Genomic DNA, 23,576 nt, shown 5'->3' with positions numbered 1-23,576 from the left:
TATGCAACAGCTATAAACACATATTGTGCAGTCTGCTATACGAGGCTTACGGTAGAGCGTATTTCTTCCACAGCAGTTTGGGGGACAACGTTTGATAGACTGTCTTCTGCTTGCCCTCTGATCCGCTCCCCCCTCGACTGCTCTGAATGATTTTGGCACTCTCTATTTTATCATCCCATGTACCGGAGAGGATGTAATGAGCCTGGCCTGCGCCGTCCGCCACCACCCCTGTCACCTGGAAAGAGCAAATATACAGTTCCCTTGGTGAAACGTTAATACATTTCCTTAATCGTATCCCAAATCGTTTCCTACCAATGATCAACATTCACAACACATTTACTTCATTGGATTTTACTTCACACAGTGAGTTTCAGCTGTTGTACACACAGTATTAATCATACTTTAGTTGATATTTTCCAGCAGGAGGCAGCATCACACAAATCAACCCCACACTCCACGACTTGACTTCAATGTTGGGTGAGAGCACAGTGTGGAAAATAAAGCGTTTACCTTGCGTGGAACATCTCTGGAGAAATAACTGTAGGGAGAGAACTTGAGCTGGCAGGTCTCTTTGGTCCTGTGATTCACGATCTCAATGTCCCCTGACTGTACGGACACAAACGGGCAGAAGGAGAGAGACAAACACACTGAGAATGACAGCTTTTCTGCTTAAAGATGTGATCTATTGTGTGTCATTTATTTTGCTCAGCTGTGCAGCCTCCGTTCATTCGTTTATTTGCTTCTGTGATGCCTTAGGACAGACATCATTTTGCTCCTTTACAAACACACCAATGAACTTAGTCGGTGTAACTGGAAGGAACCACGGAGAGGGGTGCCTTTTGTTTCAGTGACCTGACTGAATTATCGTCACATTTCTGGTCACTGCAATGTCAGTGACTAGGTGACTAGGGGGGGGGTCCTTTAGTACAATGCTGAAGACGGGAGAAAGAATGTAAAATGGACATATTGACTGGTGTAGGACCTACGTTGATGCAGACACTGTACCGATAAGTCACCAGAGAGACAGAAAGCTGAGCAGGCTGATCATTTACAGGTCAATTTGCATTCCTACACTCACATAACATCACAAGCTGTGGGACGGTGTCAGAGTTGACCGTCAAAAATAGTCATGAGCTCAGAGCAAAACCACTGCTCGTTCACATGAATGGTTGAAATGATTTGGATATCCGACAAGGCCGTCACCCGCATGCCTCCCAGGATGACTATTTTGGCAACTATCAATCCGTAGGAGACCCCAAGCCAGATCTATCACAAAACAAACATATTGTGTCTCTTTGCTGATTTCAAAATGCTCAGTATCTTCCCAGAAAACCCGGCCGGAGGAGCTGGATTAAAGGAGTGATGCCCCGATACACAGCAGCAAATGGACGTATGAATGCATATGTTGTTATGAACATCATGTAAAGTACTCAGTCTTGTTTTATTTGCCTGTGATAAAGATTCTGAGAAAAATGACATTTCATGCTTTCTTTTAACGATTCAGGGATGATATATTTTTTCAGATTCATACTGGTGTATACCTCCAAGCTTACATACTTGACACCTGGGCAGACTGGTGTGATGTACATGGGCTGAGACAGTGAAAATGAAAAAGTGGATGTAAGTAAGAAAGAAAAAAAAAACACTCTTAGCAGACAAACACACGTGACGCCTGCCCCTCCTTTCCTGTTCTCCTAGAGTAACTGGGCCACCACACACAAAGAGCAGATTGTTATTTTAGGGTGATATTAGAGATCAAAGCTTGAGATAAATCCCCAGAGATCAAGGAGCTCCATATTCATGTGCTGCGTGGCTTTGCTGGTCGCTACCACATACTCCCACAACTTGAAATAATACAATTTGGGCTGCTACTTTGGGAATATGGGCTACTCTTGGAGGTCAGAGGTTCTGAGACAGTGGGTCTAACATTGTGGATGAGTTGTTACTTATTCAAAGTGCTCGTAAACAAACCTGGTCAATCCACAGTTTGCCCACAATGATGTTGTGCACCGTGGAGGTGACCTTTCTCCAGACATAGTGGTTTCCACTGGAGTGGAACTGCAGGTGAATGGCACCTGGAGACACACAGGAACAAATACTATCAGAGGAAACAATTATTCACAACAACTGTGTAGTCATGCTGCAGTTAAAGATATAAATACACCAATATTCATTCCATCATACACATTTTACTCTTAAAAACCTTTTCTACAATATGGCACATCATAGCACACCAGAACATAAGTAAGGTCATCTAAATGTCCCTATGTCTTTCGTCTTGTGCTACAGTTATCAAAGCTCTTGTTTATCTGAGCCAGAAGATTTATCTGCAGCTCTTTGCTCTCCAAGCGCAATAGACAGCTTCCTTTTTACCCTTATTTATGAGTGCGTGACAAGGGTAATAAAACCCTCCTGATTTATTTATCTATCTATCTATCTATCTATCTATCTATCTATCTATCTATCTATCTATCTATCTATCTATCTATCTATCTATCTATCTATCTATCTATCTATCTATCTATCTATCTATCTATCTATCTATCTATCTATCTATCTATCTATCTATCTATCTATCTATCTATCTATCTATCATTTCATATGTCAGGAACATCAAAGTGTATAACATGTTGATGAATAAATCATGGAGAAACCTTTCTGTCATGATGAATGTGTAATCTTACCCAAAGGCATAATGGAGAGGTATTTGCCCCGGAACTTGCTGGCAATTGTAATTTCCTGCCACAAGGTCCAGCCTTTTTGGGAAATCACATGATGTGCAGCTGCAGGGGGGTGATGGCTCACCTGATTGGAAATATGAGAACAAAAGCTTAGGACAACCCACAGGAGTATATTATTGGAAACACATTAACTTGTTTAAGAAACAATCTGACTTCTGTACGTGAGGCTAGTATTTGTAAGCGCTCTGGGAATGTGTTGGTGCTATTACCTGCTCACACAGTGAGCGGTAGCCAAACTCCTCCAGGCGATCGAGCTCATAGGTCTCGCCCAGGAGCGGGTTGAAGGGCTTGGCTGTCCGGTGGACTGTGGTGGAGTAGGAGGACACTGAGAAGGCAGCGACCAGGCACATCTGTTCCAGGGAAGAGTCGCAGCGTGCTGCTTTGTCGAGGAGCTCATGATACTCCAAGTCTTCAGTCAGACGCTGCAGCATCGACAAAGGCTCATTGAAGTTTACCTGCATGCGAGATAAAGAAGTGAAAGTGAAGCATCATCAGCAAACTGCGAAATCTCGTTAATATTTCTTGCTTATTAACTCTGTATTATTCTATGATTTATCCTTATTTGATTTATCGTAATATTGTTTGGGCAAATACATACCCTTCCAGTCTTCATCAACTTTATTTAATGCAAAAACGATTTGTAAGACTGGCAACTTTTTCTAACTCTACGGAACCCTCTACTCCTTTGTTCAGAAAACTCAAACTTCTTTCAGTATATGACATAAATATTCATCAGATATGTGTGTTTTTATACAAACATATGTTTTTGCCTTTGTCTTTACCACTATCGTTTAGTAATTTTTTCACTTATAATTCTCAAATACATTCATATAATACTAGACAGGTTAATCATTTTCATCTTCCTTTTTATAAAACTAAACACGGCCAGTTTTCCCTCAGATCGTGGTGGTACAGATATGGAACTCCAAATCTCACATTATCAAAAGCTCTGCTTTTCTAGAGATTTTTAAAAGAAATTTATCATTTCATTTAATTCACATTTAAAAAATGTCAAGTTTTCTTTGTTTTTTTGTTTGTTTGTTTTTTGTTTTTTTTTTGTGTGTTGATGATCTGTAACTATGTAGTCAAACCTTCTTTGTTTTTGTTTATAGTCTTCGTCTTGTTGTTTTTGTTTTTTGATTTTTTGTAATTACTGTTTTCCTTCCTAAATTGAGGGGAGGTCCGCTGTATAAGCCTGTTGGCTTTTTGACCTCTCCTGTCACATTTGTTTTACTATTTTGATTGCAAGTGTTAATTTTATTGTGTGCAAACTAATAAAATAAAAAAAAAAATAAAAACAAATAAACACATGAAATATAGGAAATGTGGATTTATGTTAGGCAAAATGTAAGTCCTTGCATTATAGACTCACAGGCATGGGGATTTTAGAGAGCTCTTTGCCAATGCAGTTCTTCATGATGCTCCACAAATTGAGGGAGTAATTGGGCTTGTCTGGGATATGGGTCCGCCTCTCTCTGCGGGGCTGCAGCTCCTTTCCTGACACGTCATTGTAGCTTGGAGACATCTGGGAATTGGCGGAAGTACAGGTGTGAACACAGAAGTTTGAGAAAATATTTTCTAATTCATGGTCAGCATTTCAACACAGAGATAAAAATGTGTATGCAAAACAAGGAAACTAAATAAAAAGGTTGTTTCACATGTAAGACGTAAAGATTTAGCAGAATTATGGCCCTGTAAATCTTTGGCACCACACAACAGAATGGCAGGAAGCTCAGAAAAGGGGTTGTGTGTTTCTCACTTTATTGAAAGTGCCAATAAAAATGAATCAATACTGAGAGTACAAATGTCAGCAGCATTTGCAAATGTCAGCTCTATTAGTCATACTTGTTAGGAAGACTGACACTCACATGGTCGTCCTGGTTCCAGTCACTGGCCTGGCCGCCACTTGCTCCACTCAAATTACTCTGAGATCGTCTGGAACGAATTAAAAATATTTTCTGTCGTAAGTACTACAGAAAGTCAGCAGAGAAATCCCTTTCCATCTATTTCCCCTATTACATATGCAAATACCAAATACCCACGATGGGGGTTACATCTTAAATATACATGTATGTATTTATTTATTACCTTGTTTTTTTTCTATTCTACGTTTCCAAATGGGATTATTATCACGTGGGACTGAAAGAAATTCTTATTCCTAAATAGCTGTTCTTGTAGTTGAATACTGTCTAACAGTGGCTCTGAAGTGGTGTTACTGGAGTCAAGGGAGGCACTGATCACCTACAACAGGACGGTCACTGAAAGGTTAAATCCGTCACATCAATCATATGCTTACAAATAAATGTTTAACAGGGAAACTGTGGAATTCATGTCGACATATTTTATACTGTACCATCCAACTATCCACGATCTAAGACCAAGAACATCACAGTCTGCCCACACACACTTTAAAATCCACGTAGAAACATAATAAAGGAGTTTGGGTAGGCAACGTCAGAGACTCTCTCTATAAGGATATAATGATTATATCAAAACTATACCAAAAGTCATTGAGCCCCATGTCTTTTGGGCATAGTTAATGAGATCCAGCGGATGATACCGTGATGTACCTCCATGATAAATCTTAATCTGCTAGTGGTACATCTAGATTTCTAGACTAAGACACCACAGGACATCCAAACAGACATCCACACCCTGCTGAATCAGAGCTATTTAAATACCACAAGAAGGCACAACATTTGTTCAACAGGAGGTTTTAATATTTTGGTGATTGATGAGGCAAAAACAATATCTGGTTTACTTCCAGGCATCCCCTTTCTAAGGCTGCTTTATCCAATTCTAAGTTGCATACACTCCTACCTACAATTTAGAATCACCAACACGTGTGTTTTGACTGCTTTTCGGAGAAAGTCAGAGTACCAAGAGAAAAAACATGCAGGACACGCAAACTCCACACATGAAGGCTGCAACTGGAAGCAGAAGCAGGAACGTTCTAACTGTGAGGTAAACAACCACTAAATAGTTCAACTGTCTACAGTAAATCACAGGGAGCAAACATAAGACAACCCAATCATAGCTATAATCACTGAACCTTGTTCAGCCATCAGCCAAGGTGTCAAACTCACAAGTTTGACACCTGAGAGAATAACTTTGTATGATTTATGAGCAATTGTTTTTCAAAACTTTTTTTCCCTTTTAACTGCTAGTTAAATTTACTTTCACTAAATTCCATCACTTGAACTGCATTGACTGTTGTGAGACTGACCTGTGCTGTGTGCTCTCACTGGCAGTTACTGTGATAAATGCAGGGGAGTCCTCCATGGCATCAAAATACTCAGTATCTTCATCTTCATCACTTGCTTCTTCTTTTTTCGACCTTTCACCTCCTTCAATCAAGACATATGTCTTCGTAAGTCCAGAGAGATATCATGCAAAACTGTTAAAACCATTTCATGGGGGTGAGTTTGTATTCTACGGAGTTCAGGGAGAAGAGTGTATAATCGCATACCCATGGCGATTAATCAAGAAATAATCTGCTTAGTAAAATTGGCAATGTCCCTGCTGGTTAGCTCACCGAAGTGATGCAAATTCCCCTGCGTGTGCCTCTCATATTTAGTATCTGACACATTATGCTCACTGATTCGGCACATGCAAAAACCAGCTTTATCTAAGAGTCAAATAGTTCCCGCCAGAAAAGAAAAAAAAGGGAAACATTACAATGAGTCCAGATTAATGGTAAATGGAAAGAATAGTTATGTAAAAAAAAAAATAAAAATCAGCATTGGATGCAAACGACTATCCTCTGAATAAAAACTATGGTGTCACAACCATAAATGGGTTACTCCCTTTTGAAGGCACAAATGGACGTGACTATATTGGTTAATAAAAACAGCAAGGGACTTAAAGCAGAAAAATGGGTTTAAGAAAGAAGAGATCAGTTTCTTCTGTTAATTTGTTCAAAAGTTTTGCCCAAAAAGAGACATAAGAAATCACATGATCAGTCTCTGGATTAATGTATGTTGTAATAACCATCTCAAACTCGGCCATTATCCAATCAAAATCAAAGTTTTCTCCACACAAGGACATTCTAAAGTCTCAACCCTAAGGCTACACATTACTTTTAGCCAATGAAATAAAATCCACACGAGACCCACAAGAATCAATAACAGCCAGTCTCACCCTTGTTGGTGATTGGGGCACTGGGAGCGCTGGAAACGAGCGTGGGTGCTTCTCGCCACGCTCGCTCCAGGCTGTTATGCTGTTTGGCGAGTTGTTCAATCGTCTCCTCTAGGTGGGTACGCTGCTCTCGCTCATACTGCAGTGCCCGCTGCCACTTCCTGCTGTGAGTCTCAGCGAGGTCCAAGAAGTCTCGACACGCCTTGGAAAACAGATACATATAGGTATTTAATCTCACAGACAGTGACTAAAGCTTGATTTTTATAAATATGCAGCAGTTTCTTTAAAACTTCAGACTAACTTGAGAGTTTTGAGTTAGAAACACTGCAGTCAATGTAGAAGTTACACAACTTTTATAAAGACCTTTGTACGAAATTCCCATGCAACCATAGATAATACTTTAAAAAAAAAAAGATGAACATTTTAAACTTGAGAAAACTTATTTTTTTGACCACTAGTAAAAAAAACGAGCATTAGGATGGATAAGGACGTAGCAGTCATTGTAATTTATTGTAATTACACCTCCATATCGCAACTTCTTGGAGCAATCATCATCTTGTTAATTATGTCTGCTGTGTCAAAGGTTAAGGTTAAGAAAGTGAAAACAAAGACATCATCAGTCCCTGATTAGTATTGTGGAAATAAAACCACATTACTGTCAGAGAAGATGAAAAAGTGAAACTGGAACACTGAGCTTTTTGCTTCTGAGTGTTGATTCAGTCCAATATCTTATATATATATAAAGAAAAAAAACATCCTAACATTATCAAGGTTTGACTGTGAGGGAAAAAGCAAAGGAATGCCAGAGAAACAGTCATTTACACAGTCATGAAGTCAGAAAAACAAACAAAGAACAACTGTCTAGAGTAAAGGAGGACAGACGGACACTCTGACCACCCTGCTTCAGATTATTCCACACATACAGTATGAATTCAAGGCATAAATTGTCCCCATGTGCTTATTTCACTCCACTATGAACTGAAGTTAAAACCCCTAAAAACACAGCAGTATGGATGCGAGTTAAGAAGGGCCACAGTTGCTTTGCTGCTTTGATTTAACTGCTCAAAGAGGTTACCACAGATCACACATACATTACATGTCAGCACTTTCTGGTGTTGCATCATGGCAGCTTTCTTCGTATGAACCTTAAATGTCATTGAACCTACATAATATCTCTCAGCTGACTATATACTATTAAAAATGTCATGTGATAGTCACTGGGGCCTCAGTGATATTTGACTGCTCTACAGCCTTTTATCTGAAGACTTGTGAAAGTAAGTCTTTACCTGAATGCCTCAACACATAATTACATTTGGTCTACCGTTTTCTGCAGTATTTAGTCCCAGAACCAGATCAAATCATACGATGAATGTCTTCCTGGTAAAATTTTGGTTTCCTTCCTGTTGTGACATTGGTCAAAAGTCTCTCCATAAAGTCTCATTTTCAAATGTTTTATTGGTTTCCTTTTGTCCAACTTTGACTAAAAGATTCAATTTATTATCAGAACACACCAAGACATGCTGCAAACCATTATACATAACAAGATCATCCATCCATTATCCACACCCACTTCCTCCTATTCACGGTCTTGGGATTCAACAAGAACACAAGATCATTTTTAGCAATAATGTCACAAAAAGGGCTTGCAGTAAATAACTTACACACCTTCAAATTTGACATCTTCATTAACTGTGTTGAAGTTATTCATCCACCCATCAGTCCTTCCATTATTGATACCTGCTTATTCATATTCAAGGCCACGGGGATCTGCTGGAGCCCGTTACATGCTATTGGAGCAGGCCTAATCCTGCACGTCCTCCTAATATTTTTATTTATTCTCATTTTATTAGATTGTTTTAATTCTTTTTACTTTATTATTTTATGTTATCTGCACCATTACATCAGAGCACTTTCCTTATCTGTGAGCCTGTTTCACTGACACTGGCAATACAATCATTCTGATTCTGCTCCAGGACTCTTTGGGCGAAAGGTAGGGAAACACCCTGGACAGGTCACCAGTCCATCACAGAGCCACATATATCCTACAAGCATTTAGAATCACTAAATAAAATAACATATGTTATTGGGCTGTGGGGACAAACTACACTACCTGGAGAAGACCCAAGCACAGTGAGAACATGAGACCCCTGCAGGGAGCCGACAAGTAACTTTCCTGTTATGAGGCAACGGTATTAACCACAAGATTTATGCAATAACTTTGGCTTCACTTAAATTAAGAAAAAGCCCAACTTTGGCTTTTTATGCAAGCTTATATAGTATCTAAAAAAGTCCAAAAGTAAAATAACACATTGGTTCAAATAATGTCAAGAACCTTGCGTCAAACAAAGCTACTTATATGTGTCAAGTGATATGAAAATGAATAACAACTATCTAAGTGACATATGCACCTTCATTTTATGCTAAATACACAAATAACCTATCAATAAAAGAGCCACATATCTTACTCTCACAGTATGAACATTTTAAAGTAGAGTATGATGTCGACACAGCATTCTTATAATGGGATGTTCTCAAACAAAAAAAGAAAACACACATTTGTACTGTTTCCAACCCTGAAACAGAATATCAGAGTGTCCAGCATACCAAACAGATTATCAAATAGTTTACAACAAACATGCAACAAAATAAATAGGATAAACGTTTATGGCTACCCAGGCAGGGAAACCTCCCATCAGTCACTTACCTTCAGGAATCTTACATGAACCTCTAAAACATCAATGTCGGATGTTCATTTTAAATGTCACAAGTGCATGTGACGTTGACGTCCACTTCCTCAGACCTGATATGAAACTCAAACCCCTACAGAAAAAATTAATGAAGTTCCACTTTTCAAATGCTGACTCTTCACTAATAACACAGACTGCATGTGACCTGTGGTGTTGGGATTAACGCCAACAACGTGAATGGGCCGACAGGAGAGCACGTATAAGGATGAGTTAACACAGGGTGTCAAATTAAAGCTCCCACTGATCTCTGAAAAATGAGCCACCTGGCAACAAACAATCAAATTTCATTGGATAAAACTGAACTAGACTAAAACGGTGGGTTTGAAATTGCATAGCATGCATGCACAAAACGGAAAGCGTGCCACTGGAGTCAATGGCACATTTGAGAAGTTAGGTCAGCGGTGAATGAACTAGAGAACCCTCTACCCAGGCCAGGGTCAGATCACACCAAGAGTGCAGTGGTGTCCTTTCGTTATGGCCTCCCGCTTAAACTCTTTCTATCTCTCCCTCTTTCTTCATACCATCTTAGCATGTAGCACCCAGTTTCCTTAGCAAGGTATGTACAAATCACAAAACTACTACGTTTTAAAGCAAAGTATTTGCAAGACCGGAACACATGGCTGCAGAAAACCAACATGTCATATCCTGCTCCAAAAGCTGCCCTAACAGAGCTAGAATCATTTTACAAGGATAGTTTATGGCAGCTGTTCTTTGATTATAGGCACATTCTTGACAAATCAAATCACATTTTAATGAGGTACAAAATTCAAAAGGGCAAAACTGCTTGTTCCACAAAGTGCCATTTTTCTGAACCACATAACAAAAAGGATCTTATTTTACATAATTCAATTAAAATTTAGATTTTTTTCTCATAATCCGTTACTGAAATTTAAAAAAGAAAAAAGCTCAGTACATAACTATATTATCCATTGTCGCCTGATTTGATAAAAAGTTGAATGTGACTGCAGTGCAAACATAAAGAAGTCTGAGTCTCCTACATCCCAAAATTTGGTTCTGGAATTCTCTCTGTTACCAGGCCAACGGCATGTCAGCAGTAATTATAGTTTATATGCACTGCTATGGTATGTAGTAAAACAGCAACTAATTAACAAAGGTTAAAACAAACAAACAAAAATACTCTTAATTTTTTTACGAGGATTTTGCAAATCCTCGTAAAATGAAAATGAATAAATAAAACAAGAAGAAATCAAAGTGTAATTTCTGGATTATCATGATGAAAAGTAATGAATCACTGGATAGTAACACATTCAATTTCAGCTCAAAATCACCCTTGGAATGACAGAGTTTACTGAAGTGAACCAAACATAGGTTGTTGTCAGTTAATTTCTTGAAGCCATAGTTGAAGAGGATAAGCTTCCCCTGACTCAAGTTCCCTCAGCAGGTTATTATCTGCTTCACTGGCCAGCATCTCTGTGGGAGTAAAAGCCAGTTCATGGTCTCGGCTTCTGTCCATGCGTGAGGGATGTGAGACAAAGATTCTGTCCTTCTACTACTGTTTGCATGCCACTTAAAAAACTGTAACCGCATGAACCAAGTCTGCTGACCACACACACAGACAGGCCTGGATCAATCTCAGATTCAGGAAAGTATATACTAGCAAAAGCAGACAAGGAGCACAAGATTAACACAGATGCCAGTTTAGATAGTAGTACACCACGGAAACATCAATCAATCATTTACATAAACCCATCAGTCAATCTTTCCTTCTGCACTAATGGAGTCAGTAAGTAAAGGTGGATACAATATTTCTCTTTACATACAATTTTAAACTAAAAAATTATAGTCGTCCATTGTAAATTCTGATTATTTTGTTTTTGTTTTAACCTGTTTGAATAAATAAATAAATGAAATGAAATGAAATGAAATGGATTGCTTACCATGTAGTATGTTTATTAGTAGCTATTTTGAAACGAAGTAAGATCAACTTAAGGTATTGTTGTGAATTCACAGTAAGCTTACTGCAATGTATGAGTTTAAACATGTATAACAGCTACACAATATCAGTCAAACATGCATTAAAAGCCAAAATCTCTGATCCAAGACTTGAGCGACAGAGAAAAACAGGAATGACAAACCTTGTATGGTCGTCTGGTTTCAGTATGAGCAGGTCTGTCTGTCTCACTGTATTCCACAAGGCTCTGAAATTTCCCACCAAGCTAGGAGGTTGAAGGTTTGAGAGGAGGGGAGAGGGTGGGGGGTGAGGGGTGGGGGAAGGGTCTATTCCTGTCACCCCTACCCAATATCATATCTAGTATCACTCTTTCTGGACCTCAACCCTTTCCTGAACTGTCATCCACTACTGAAGCAGTATAATTCCCCTGGTATCCATTGAGGAAGGTGGAAGAGTACATTCGTACATGTGGAACAGCAAGCTATTGTACAGGAAAGCCTTTCTCAGAGTAAAAAAAAAAAAGTAAAAAAAAAAAATGTAACCTCATTTCTTGCTTGCACAGAATTCCACCTCACATTTGCACTTACCTAAGTGGTTGTGTATATGTGAGTTAAATAAGAGCTGGTGAGGTGTAAATGGCCTGTCTAAGATTGCAAAATGCAGCCTTGGCGCTATATTTAACCTAGCACACAAACTGAAGTCATCTCATCCCTCGCCACTCCCTAACCAGGACATTATGGATGACTGGCATCCTTGTTACAAAGAATGTGCCAAAGCAGCCAGGACACAGCTCAGTCACATCTACCTCCAGTTCCGTTGAGCAGCCTGTTATCGCCAAAGTACTTACATTGATCATAGCATTGGAAGTGATGCGGAAGAGGGTGGCTCGCTCGTTCACTGCCTTGATCTTCTCTCCACCTTCTACAGGGACTTTGAGGCCTTCAAGTTCACTCAGGGAGCGCTGCAGGGCTGCTCCGTGCTTGGCGATTAGGTCATTACATGTGCTGAGGTCATCAAGTTTGCTGACAAGTATCTTTAGGGTGCCCTGTATCTCGCTGCGGTCTGACTGGGATGTTGGCTCTTCGTCCCCCGAGTCATCTGAAAGAGAGAAGACACAAAAATGAGATCAATAAAAAAAAATTAAAAAAAATGCCTTTAGCATTGATTAAGAAGGGTTTTCTTTGGCTGTTTCAGGTAATAGTGTCAAATACAGGCCATCCTTTGTTAAAAGTGTTACTTTCCATTAGAGGTGCATTAACTTTACTTGCACATTGCAAACAAATACCTACTTTCTCCAATGTCCACTAGTAAATCTTTACGACGGATAACTTACTGCTGATAGTTAAAAAGAGACACAACAGTAGTGTTAACTTCTAATGCTGTAAAACACTGACATGGGGGGAAGATTTGGCTCCACAAAAAACTGACATGGTGCAAGGAGTTAAAAGTCTAAAGTGAAATCAGAACTGTGATCATATTTTTTCTCCACACTCGAGCTGTGCTTATGTGGCACATTTAGGACACTCAAAATGTTCTGTTCTACCTCCGTCTACACATGTAAAGTGTGTTGTCTCACGTGATGGGAGAGTCTTTCACAAGGGTTGAGAGGCAGCATTAGAGCAACAATTTCTCCTGAGAACATGGCAGCTGGGGGTGACCTTACATTGGAGGAAACTATCACCCCTGTCAAACGTATTTACACCCTCCAAGTATAACCCAGACCTTAGCCTGCAGGGTAGTGATGGTCAGGCGTTCACAGGCTGCATCACTTAACTGGGTTTAGATTTGACTAAGACCTCCATCCGTCAGAGTTACCAACTCAACAGAGATTAACCAGCAAGCTAAACAACGATGATATTATTGGACAAAGAAAGAACTGCTTTTCAGCCGTCTACCAGGACATTGTTTTCAATCAGTATTCTTAAAACTCCCGGAATTAATGCAAAAGACATTTCTGATCACCTGACATGATAAATGGACTGCATATGTATTTTTCTTTTTCTTTTAGAGTTATTGAAATGTTGCAGGCAACAAACAAACATTTACCTACTTTTTAGTCTATAAAAATGTTTTCTTTAAGACAAAGACACGGTTAAACACTGTTACATTTTCTTCCAACTTTTTCATTGCAGTGTATTAGACAACATTTCATTTTAATGCCTCTTTGATGCCAAATCACTTGTATTTGATATATGAACACCTGAGATCTGTGCAGCATCCAATTAAAGACTAATGTTTCCTAAAAAAAAACTATTTCATTTAAATAAAGATAAACAATCTTGTGGTCAGTAAATTACCATAACTGCCTTACGTATGAAATATGATACAAAAACCAGATAAAAAAATGCTCCTTTATCTTGTTTCTTTAAAGGACCAATAAACACTTCAAATTAAGAAATAAATACAGTTGATTTGTTACATAGTATCTACATATATCACCATTACTCACACACAAAACTAAACTGTAATATTGAGAAAACAGAAAGATAGAAAAACAAATCTCTCACCATATATACATCCCTGGGCATTCATTTTCCTCAAAAGCGAACCAACGTTCAAAGAGTAAGGAACAACACAAACACAGGTCAATGAGGTCTAGATCCTGAGGTGCTGTGTAGTGTTGAAGGACCTTTCAGAGAGACGTGACTGCCAGGACCATCAGAGAAAAGAGATTCAGCAAACCAAACGGAAGCTTCTAGCTACAAGCACAAAACAAATCAAATCACTAAGAATAATAAAACATATAAAAAGGTATAGAGACTGAAAAGGCTGATGGCATCACAACTCTGCCTGTAGGAAAGTCAAGTGACTGTAGCCTAAACAAGAACAGCAGATGCTAAAAAAGATGAGTTGAGCCATTTCTGAAAGTTGAAGAGGATAATTAAATCAGTCTTTAATTGATAACGCCTGACTGTGGCTGCACAGCTTTAAACAGATAAGCTACTCGGATTGCTGCTGTAGTTAAGATCTTTCTCCCACATGGAAACAATTAGCCTGACCACAATATAGCACTGGATAGATCTACATGTATAACTCCTTTCAGAAAGAGTCATCCAATATACAAACAAAATGAGATATGCAGGATATGTAGAGAATTTTAACGTAAAGCTATTGAACAATTATGTCTTTTTAATGGGTTTTTAAAGCAAGCAGAGGATGAATAGAACAACGTCTTGTAGGGATAACATAAAGATTACTTATGACTCTCAAGGTAAGTTAGCAAATTAATGGGAGCAGTCTACCTGAATATACAACATTGGATGTGGCAAATTGTATTTATTTTATTTCATTTTATTTCTAACAGTTCTTTTTATATAGAGTCAATTAGCATGGCGTGTATCTAAGGTCAGAAACACTGGACTGCTGCAGAAGCACTGTTGCAAGTTTCTTATTAGTGCTAACAAGAGATTTTCTGTGGATTAAAAAAACAAACAAAAAAACCCAACTAATTAATGGAGTAACCATTATATGCCAAACATTGGCAAGTTGGTTTGTCTTTTGTTAAAAAAACATCTTACACAATAGTCTTTTGTACAACAGCAGGGCATTGTTAAGGCAGTGAAAAATCCTTTGGGAACCAGAACGTTGAAGCTGAACCAAACATTGGGAGAAAGTGCAACATGCAAGGTCCTCTGTTGAAACCAGGGGGAAAAGCATCGCCCCCTCAGGTGTCTACAGTGTCTTATGAGTTGTGGATCAGAATTAAGCATATAAATAAAGAATGTGGATTGTGACTCCTAAATAAACTCAAACGTGAGACGTGTGTAAAACCAAGGTTATCGACTGTCAACCCAGTCCTCAACTAGAGAAAACTTGTGCCCTAATGCACTGCACCAGGTCCTCCCCTGTGAGTGTGAAATTACACACCAGTAACTGGATAATATTAGGATCATATCAGAGGTGCTGTGGGGGGACAGAAATCCAAGAAACATAGGAGACGGTACGTACTCAGGGAAAACTAAGATACTTGGCTACGTTCAGGCACTTCTACAACTGCACTGAAGCCTGGATCATATTTTTCTTACTCACTATACAAATGAGTTGAGTGCCTTTAAAGTGAGGCCACTTAAAAATAAACTCTCATACACAGCAAGACATTTTCTTAATGACATTTCTGCCTACAAGAAGTCGCCTGCAAGGCCACTTCCCTTTTCAAGGAAATTTATTGCAGGGATGTGCTGATCAGATATTAATATTGGATATAGGACTCTGGATTGTCTAAATAACTGGAACTGGTATTGGACAATGGTGTATACCCATTGAGTCGATTTACTCATTTAACCTTCTTGTGTAATACTTTCCACATTGCATGTCAGCTGCATGTGAAGCCACACTGGCAAGAAAAATGATCAAGTATGCTTCGTGTAATGTCCTTTTAGTTCACTGAGTCAGATCCGCAGCATCAACAAAATGTCAACAACCAAGAGGTCTGGGTAATGGAGACAAAGACGATTTATAATGGTAAACATATTCTATTAACAGGATATCACTGGTCTTGAATTTAAGGACGATATTGTGTTTTACACTAAACGTGCCTCTGATACATGTGCATTCATGCTTGGCCTGCTCCCTTTCATTTCCACCCCTTTCCCTCACAACAGCAGATTGATGGGATCTCGCAGCAAAGTCAACACTACGAGGCAAGGCCAGGAGCTCATTACCACTCCTCTCATGCCTCAAGGACACACTGTCGCCCCTCTTCCCCAGCAACCTTATACCCAATACCTTTATCAACACAGATACCAGTCTGTTTCCAGTTTACTTACTATTGCACCCTGCTTTTCAGATGAATACATTTGCCTCAGAGGCAAGTGAAGACAGAGGCTCAAAAAAGCATTTCAGCACATAAACACATCACAGCTCAGCTATTTGTATCACAGCTCTTCCAGGATATCCATCTCCTTTTTCAGAACAACATTTTTGTGTGAGGGCACGAGAACAGGCAGCGGGAGACTGTAATTGGGCAAGCAGAAGTCTGCTATCTCACTGTCAGGGCTAGTTTCTGCTTGTCCCTGAGGACGGGCTGACAGATCAGTGGAGCCAGGCCTTCGGCTGACAGGACGTCAACCTGAGGCAGAAAGATGAGCACATCAAGCAGTCAAATACAAGGGAGGAGTGTATTGCTCCTCTGCTGTAAGGATGGTTTCTGTAACTTACTGCTACTCCTAATTACCATGGATATAAATATCTTGTTTCCTTTCTTTCTTTAGAATATGGATTTTATTTTCAAAGTTGGAAATGGTTTTACAAAGTTTTATGATTTTACAAATCATATTTCCCAGAAACCTTTAATTCAATTAAAGTCAATAATACTTTATTCATCCCCGGAGGGAAATTCTATGTTACAGTAACTGTCATCATTAAGGTTTCTTCAAAGAGTCATTGTAGATGGTGACAGCTGCAGGCAGGGAGGATATTCTTGTTAAGAGGATGCTCAGTGCTGTACATTATGTTTTTCATTTTACAAAGTATGATTTTCAGCACGATCAGCTCCAGAGACTCCAGAGCAGTCACCCAGAACAGTCTTCTTTATCAGTTTGTTCAGCTGCTTTAAGTCACTGGATCTGATATTGCTACATTGCAACATCTTTCTGCAAATGCTGAAGGACCCAAGGACCCATTTTTTTTTTTTTTAATTTTATACTGACTAAAAATGTGACGTTATGTAATGTGACGACACCAGAAAGCTATTTACATGTAATTAAGCTTTCTAAAATCAAAGTAAGATGCAGAATAAGGCCCATAATCCAGATTTGTTGAAGAGGAGAAGGTAAGGATGTATGGCAGAAGCAAAACCGGCAACACTCTTAGACTTAGCTGGGTCATGATACAGCTACATCCTGCACATGCTGTCATTCAATCATATCATAAAAAAAATCATGCACATTTACACTTACAGGCCATATCAAATGGTAAATGAATTGGCTTGTAAGTGTAAATATCCATTACACTCACAAGTCTATGAAATCTATTTTGGGCTAAAACTGCTTTTCACCAGTTAAACCAACAAACGTGTATCTGGAGGGAAAGAAAGGATATCCACAAAAAAGAAACACAAGACATGAGAGAACACTCAAATTCCACACAGAAAAGCTCCAGTTGGTCACTTCATTTTAATGAATATACAAACTTTTCTTTTTACTGCAGACTATTAAGGGGTTGAATTCACTGAGATCTGTTAAATGCATTTACAATAATCAGTGCATTTGTAGAGTAGTATTGTTTCAGGACAGATAACAAAGAAGAGAGGGATAACAAGGAACTGCTTTTGACTTGATGTGTAACAGAAAAGGTAGAAATCTGAAGCATATTGGAAACACAGTAGAGGACGAACCGTATGAAGAGTGAGGAGTACAGACCCAAGGGATGGGACTGTAATCCTGAGCAGTAATTGCAAACTGGCTCTAGACCTCCCCTGAGATACATCACAGGGAGACAAACCGAGGAGACGGCAGGTTACCCTGTAATGTTGCGCTCGGCTCCCCACAAGCAAATGAGAAACTGCGCAGTGCAACTCATCACTGTCCTCAAAGCTCTGCCGCACAGCTCCAGCAGCGTATTCAATCGAACACTCCCAGGAAGGAACAAACAAAAGAAAAGATTAATAGTAAACTGCAGCAACAAAGCATTGATTTTTAATTCAGTATCAGTTTACAATGTGCTTGCATGGACAAAAATAAGAAGACAATCCGACTCCGACTACCAAACTGATTTGCACTCCCATGTGCCTATTCATTTAAATAGTATCCCAACTGGCTGGTGAGAGAGTAGATGGTTATGACTGATTGCTTGACTCTTACTGAAGGTTGAGGTCATTAACTGCCCTCCAAACTCAGGAAACTTACTGAGCTTGCATACATTGTAGCAGGATATTTGTCTGTTTGGCTGCACAGATACTCTTCAACAGCTGAGTCATATTACATTGTGATTAATCAAAACACATATACAGAATAGAGTGAAAAAGTCATGAATTAATCATGTAAGTTCTACTGAAATATATTTATTTGTCACTGAGCCAGTGTCCCAACACAACGAAATTCCATCTACATTCACAGTTAGATCTTAACAGCTCCTCAGGCTGTGTATTTTGTTATTTCCAAATGCTATAAGTAAGAAATCCATCATTTGCATCAATGTAAACCCTAAGATTTATGAGACAATCATGACTCTGATAATGAAATTGAGATATTACATACAAAGTGACTAAAGGTGATTCAGTCCTAAACACCAGCTTCAGACAACATCAACCCCAATAAATCTTTAGTCCAATAGTTTAAGGGGACTAGAACATGTTTATAATCGGTCAACGATTTTACATGTAAAAACTGACCAGTGTAGGGTTAATACAAAGCTAAAGTTGCATTTGGAGTTTTTCACAATTTCACAAGTCTCATAATAAGCACAACAATGACAACTCATTAAACGTTTCTTGTAGAAACCTGATGAGAATTATGACCTATGTGATAGGTAGTTTACTGTCATTAAATTAACAACCTGAAACTATAGATAAATTAACGTCAGTAACCCTATAAAAGGTTTGACAGTGCAACAAGAGAACAATCCAGAAGAAATGGCTCGGCTTTCACAAAACAGCCATATCTCCCACACTCAAATTATGATTGTAAATATTTAAATCATTTTAAATGATGCTGGTGCACAGCTTAGTCAGTATCAGCAGAGGGCATGTGCATTTGCGTAAGATATCCAAGTACAGTGGTGAAGTTTTAGTTTTCTCAACATCAGCAGGAACAATATTTGAGCAGAGACGCATACATAATTCATTAGGAACTCATTACCAAATTGATGTGGAATCTCACTTCGGGTGCAGCTCCAGAAGAGGTTTTATATGTCAACAGTCCACTCAGGTGAGTTCTGTTTAACACAGCAGCACCAAGAAATTCCAGAGAGGACATTTTTCTCATCCCTACGATTTTAACAGAATCAGATTCATTAAAAGACAAAATACTTTATTATGCTTGTGATTATTAGTACAATTTAATTCAATAGCAGAATTCAAAGAATACAAAAGATTTTTTTAAAGTGCTGGGGCCTCATTTATCAACCGTTCGTACGCACAGATATGTGCGTAAAGTGTGCATATGAACATTCCCACGCAAAGTATGGAATTTATCAACATGTACCTGTGCACAGGAACGCGTGTAAATGTAAGCACAAGTCCGACCATGCGTACACACAAAACCTAGTGGTAGAACAGTGAAACTACAAATAGAACCCATTAAAAGAGTCACAGTGTTCAGCGATCTCAAACTTCACACATGTTCCCCGTTTCCTCTAATTAATAAAACATTTTCAATTAGTAATTAAGCAGACATTTTGAATAATTGGCGTGACAAGCTATAAAAGACACCTGTGGCAGGACGACCTGAAAAGAAAATACAAGTACCATGGCTTATCTTGCAGTGTTGGAGGATTTGGAGAACGGTGCGTTTTCAAAGAGCGTGCTGATCTGTTCAGTGAGAGCACGGAGCAGCTTCTCAGCAGGTACCGCTTCCCCAAAAACATTCTGATGGATCTATGCCGTGATTTACAACCTATGTTGGAGCGAGAGACAAAACGCACCAAATCCATCCCAGTCACATCCAGCTCCGTCCACCCTGGGATTTTTGGCCACGAAACATTTTTGGAGACATATGCAGCATTTCTCAGCCAACACTAAGCAGAATCATGCCGGCAGTGTTGGATGAAATAATTTCTCTGGCCCAATTTACATCCAGTTCCCATCATACACACATCACCAACAAGTCGAAATTAAATGAGGATTTCACGCCATCGCCGGATTCCCAAACATAATTGGAGCTATAGATTGCACTCAAATCGCAATAAAAGCACCATGACACACAATGAATTCAGTTACGTGAACATGGAAGGATTTAATTCAATCAATGCACAAATAATCTGCGATTCAACTATGTCTCTGTCAAACGTTGTTGCCCGGTGGCCTGGAGGAACGCAACACTCATTTATTCTGCAGAACAGCTCTGTTGGTGTTTGCACCTCCAAGCAGGAGCTTATGACTCCAACCAAATCTTAATTTATATGGATAATCTTCCAAGAAATATATCAAACATGGTCAACATAATTATTTTACTAGGTAAATATCACATACATAAATGAAAATGGAATAACAGCAAACCCTCCATTGTACATCTGAAAAATGAATGTAAACTGTACTTAGCGTCTCTTAAACTGATATGTTTAAAAAAAACGATATTGCCAAAAGCTTATATGAAACTATGTCTTGTTTCTTAATTTTTATTAATACACTTTCCATAGCTTGTCAGTAAATGTATCTTTTTTTTTTTTTGCTCTCAACCCCCCCAAATGTTGAATATCTGTAGATAATTGATTGTTTCGTTTTTGCCTTTTGTTGTAAACACTACAGAACTTGTTCAATAAAGTTTGAAAAAAAAACAACCTTCCAACCGGACGCTGTTGTTGCTGCCATATATGGTCAATTGGAGGCGTTTCTGAATGCAAATGACGCTAACCCTGCACGAGCACGGCAGTTAAGAACAGGTGGGATTTATCATCACTGATGTGCGTACGACCGGTGTCCGCACGTTTGATAAATTCAGATTTTTTTGTACTTACACGGATTCTAAATTTCATTCCTACGATATAATTTAGAACTTTTTCTACGAACGGTTGATAAATGAGGCCCCTGAAGTCTAAAATAAATCGCATAAGAACAAAAGTATAAACTCTATTAGGGTAGGAAGAATATGCAGTAATGTTGACTTGATTACCTAAATTAGACATTTCAGAGGCTCCACAGATCGTAGTCATGTTCGTTCACACAAAAACATAATCCATCCATTCCTTTCCTTCCTACAACTTTCAGAGACAGCTATCTTTTCCACAGACCTAAAAATAAAAAAAACCTGTGGAACTGTACTTATAGTACCAACAATGGCATGACTATCAGCAAGTTATAACTGTGTTGTATGTGGGCTTATTTTATTCTTATTTTTCATTTTTTTAATCATAGCAAACCAGGACATGGTGAGACATCTTGTCATGCACGCTGTTTTTTTTAATTGCTATTGTTTTATGTTTTCAGCAGTTGTGGTAGCTATACGTGTTCGCCAATTAATAGACTGGTTTCTAATAGCAACAAGCTCCAGTTTAATTATTTGTTCCAAACTCTGTAAGTAAATTACATCATAACTATTCTGTGTTCAATTAAAATTATTACTCCTATCAAAATAACTATCAGATTAATTAATTTATTTTATATTTGCATAAACTTGCTCTGAATTGTCCTTATGTTTCTCTATCCCATATGACATCACTTACAAAAACAAAGCCAACTAACCTTTTTTTGTTTTCCTTTTGTAAAAAAAAAAAACACCAGCATTTGCCACAATTCAATTATATATTATCTATGTAAGCATTTTCAAATTTAAGTTGAGTGTATCGCCATTAAGGCATTGGACACACTGATAGCTATCAATACATACTGTAACAAAACATTTCTAACAGATTATTGAGGGGGTTATTTTTGTTAGTTTTTAAAAAAAATACAGAACCTTCTCAAACAGTCTTTTATCCATCACTTTATGCTATGAGGCGATAAGAAAGGTCGGTGGTCTCATGCCCCTGGTGGAGTGCAAGTTATTGCTTCTGGATCAAAGTTCACAGTTGCATTGTACTTGTCCTGACATGTCTTTTTTTAAACGACTTCATTGATTCCCTGCATTAGTGTGCTGAAACCTGAAAAGGGCTATGGTGAGTCTTATAACAACATGTGCTTTTCAGCCTATGCCAACATAATTTCAGGAAACAAAAAGTACGCAAAGTGAGGATACCGAAGGGCTTGAGAGCTCAGCTGTTCAACCGCATATTGCCCAACTTAGCCATGAGAGAAAAAAAAAGCAATAGATAAAGTAAGACAAGTGGAAAATGAGGGCAAAATGGTCAGAAGCAATGAGGGGAAATTTGTTTGCAAATGCATTTTTTATCATTTCTATAAAAGGTAACAGCAGAATTTCTAAAAGACATGATTACAAAGCAAGTACTGAATAAAAGATGCAACAAACCTGCCCCAAGCAGCAACAGAATAATGACTTGCCATAGTCATAGTCATCATCAGTCACATGTTATAGTTCAATAATTTTACAAACAACAATATGTCCTGTGAGTGGACAGTTCACAAATTATATTATTTTTTTTAGTAATTAGCCCAACCATCCATCCAGAGTATTTATAGAACAGGTTCTAGGACCCTGTGACATAGAGTACAACCCATCCTTATGGTTTCTCATGGCGCATGATCTACATACACATATGTAACTACAAACACAACATGTACTATAGGCCTGGCAGACTCCATTTCACCCATATGCAAATGTGAGGTGGATCAGTTGTAAAGAACAGACAGGAAATTACCATGAACCAAAGCAGCATGTGAAAAAAAGAGTAGAAAGAGCATGCAGCACAGAGTGCAGGAGAGGGGAAAGACTGCTCTTTTTTCAGCATGAGGCAACGCAATGTTGAAGAATGTAAGCATCCATGGTGACAGATGCCCCAGAGGAGTTAGATAGAAGACAGGAGATCTGTCGTGGGACGGTTGGCAAGGAGAGGACAGCTCCGTGCTCCTGTGCTGTAATTTTAGCCGTAACTGTACTGACCCTGGTTGAGTTTACTCAGACAGCCTGAGTTGCAGAGGGAGCGGACCTTCCCTGGCTCCCAGCAGCTTCTGCCCTTCATCCCACTCTTTGCGGGCCTGATCCAACTCCACGCTCCCTGAGACTCAACCCGGGGCTGCTACATAATCCAAACGAGGGGAGGGCTGAGGCAGCAATTTTCCTTTTGCAGCGTTGCAGCATGCACACAAACACATCCATACTCACAAACACACAATGATGTGGAGCACGATGTAGACATTCCTTTGATTTCCATCTCCTCTATTGCCTGTTTCCCTTTCCTGCATTGCCCTGTTCTCCAGGAAAACACACATTCTCTGCATACAGACAATCACAAAGCTCGACACATTTACAATTCCCCTCCACATGCTTC

General features: G+C 38.9%; 1 protein-coding gene across 5 annotated transcripts in view; it reads right to left on the bottom strand.

Moving 5' to 3' along the window:
* The window catches only part of osbp2b (oxysterol binding protein 2b), a 51,352-nt gene that overhangs the window by 4,890 nt on the left and 22,886 nt on the right, over positions 1-23,576 (bottom strand). For 4 of the 5 annotated variants that reach the window (XM_061729167.1, XM_061729168.1, XM_061729169.1 and 1 more), the window contains 10 exons: positions 12,385-12,635; positions 6,882-7,080; positions 5,968-6,088; positions 4,610-4,676; positions 4,114-4,266; positions 2,951-3,196; positions 2,685-2,805; positions 1,972-2,075; positions 511-606; positions 51-235 (listed from right to left, as the gene is read on the bottom strand). In XM_061729167.1, coding sequence (XP_061585151.1) covers positions 51-235; positions 511-606; positions 1,972-2,075; positions 2,685-2,805; positions 2,951-3,196; positions 4,114-4,266; positions 4,610-4,676; positions 5,968-6,088; positions 6,882-7,080; positions 12,385-12,635 — 1,543 coding nt within the window. Of the gene's footprint in view, positions 1-50; positions 236-510; positions 607-1,971; positions 2,076-2,684; positions 2,806-2,950; positions 3,197-4,113; positions 4,267-4,609; positions 4,677-5,967; positions 6,089-6,881; positions 7,081-12,384; positions 12,636-14,044; positions 14,173-23,576 lie in introns of those variants that run through there. The other variant, XM_061729170.1, reaches the window with a different exon arrangement.

Source organism: Cololabis saira, chromosome 9, assembly GCF_033807715.1.
Source record: "Cololabis saira isolate AMF1-May2022 chromosome 9, fColSai1.1, whole genome shotgun sequence".
Classification (NCBI taxonomy): Eukaryota; Metazoa; Chordata; class Actinopteri; order Beloniformes; family Belonidae; genus Cololabis; species Cololabis saira.
The sequence above is the reverse complement of the archived record's forward strand: the minus strand, read 5'-3'. Positions and strand labels throughout refer to the sequence as shown.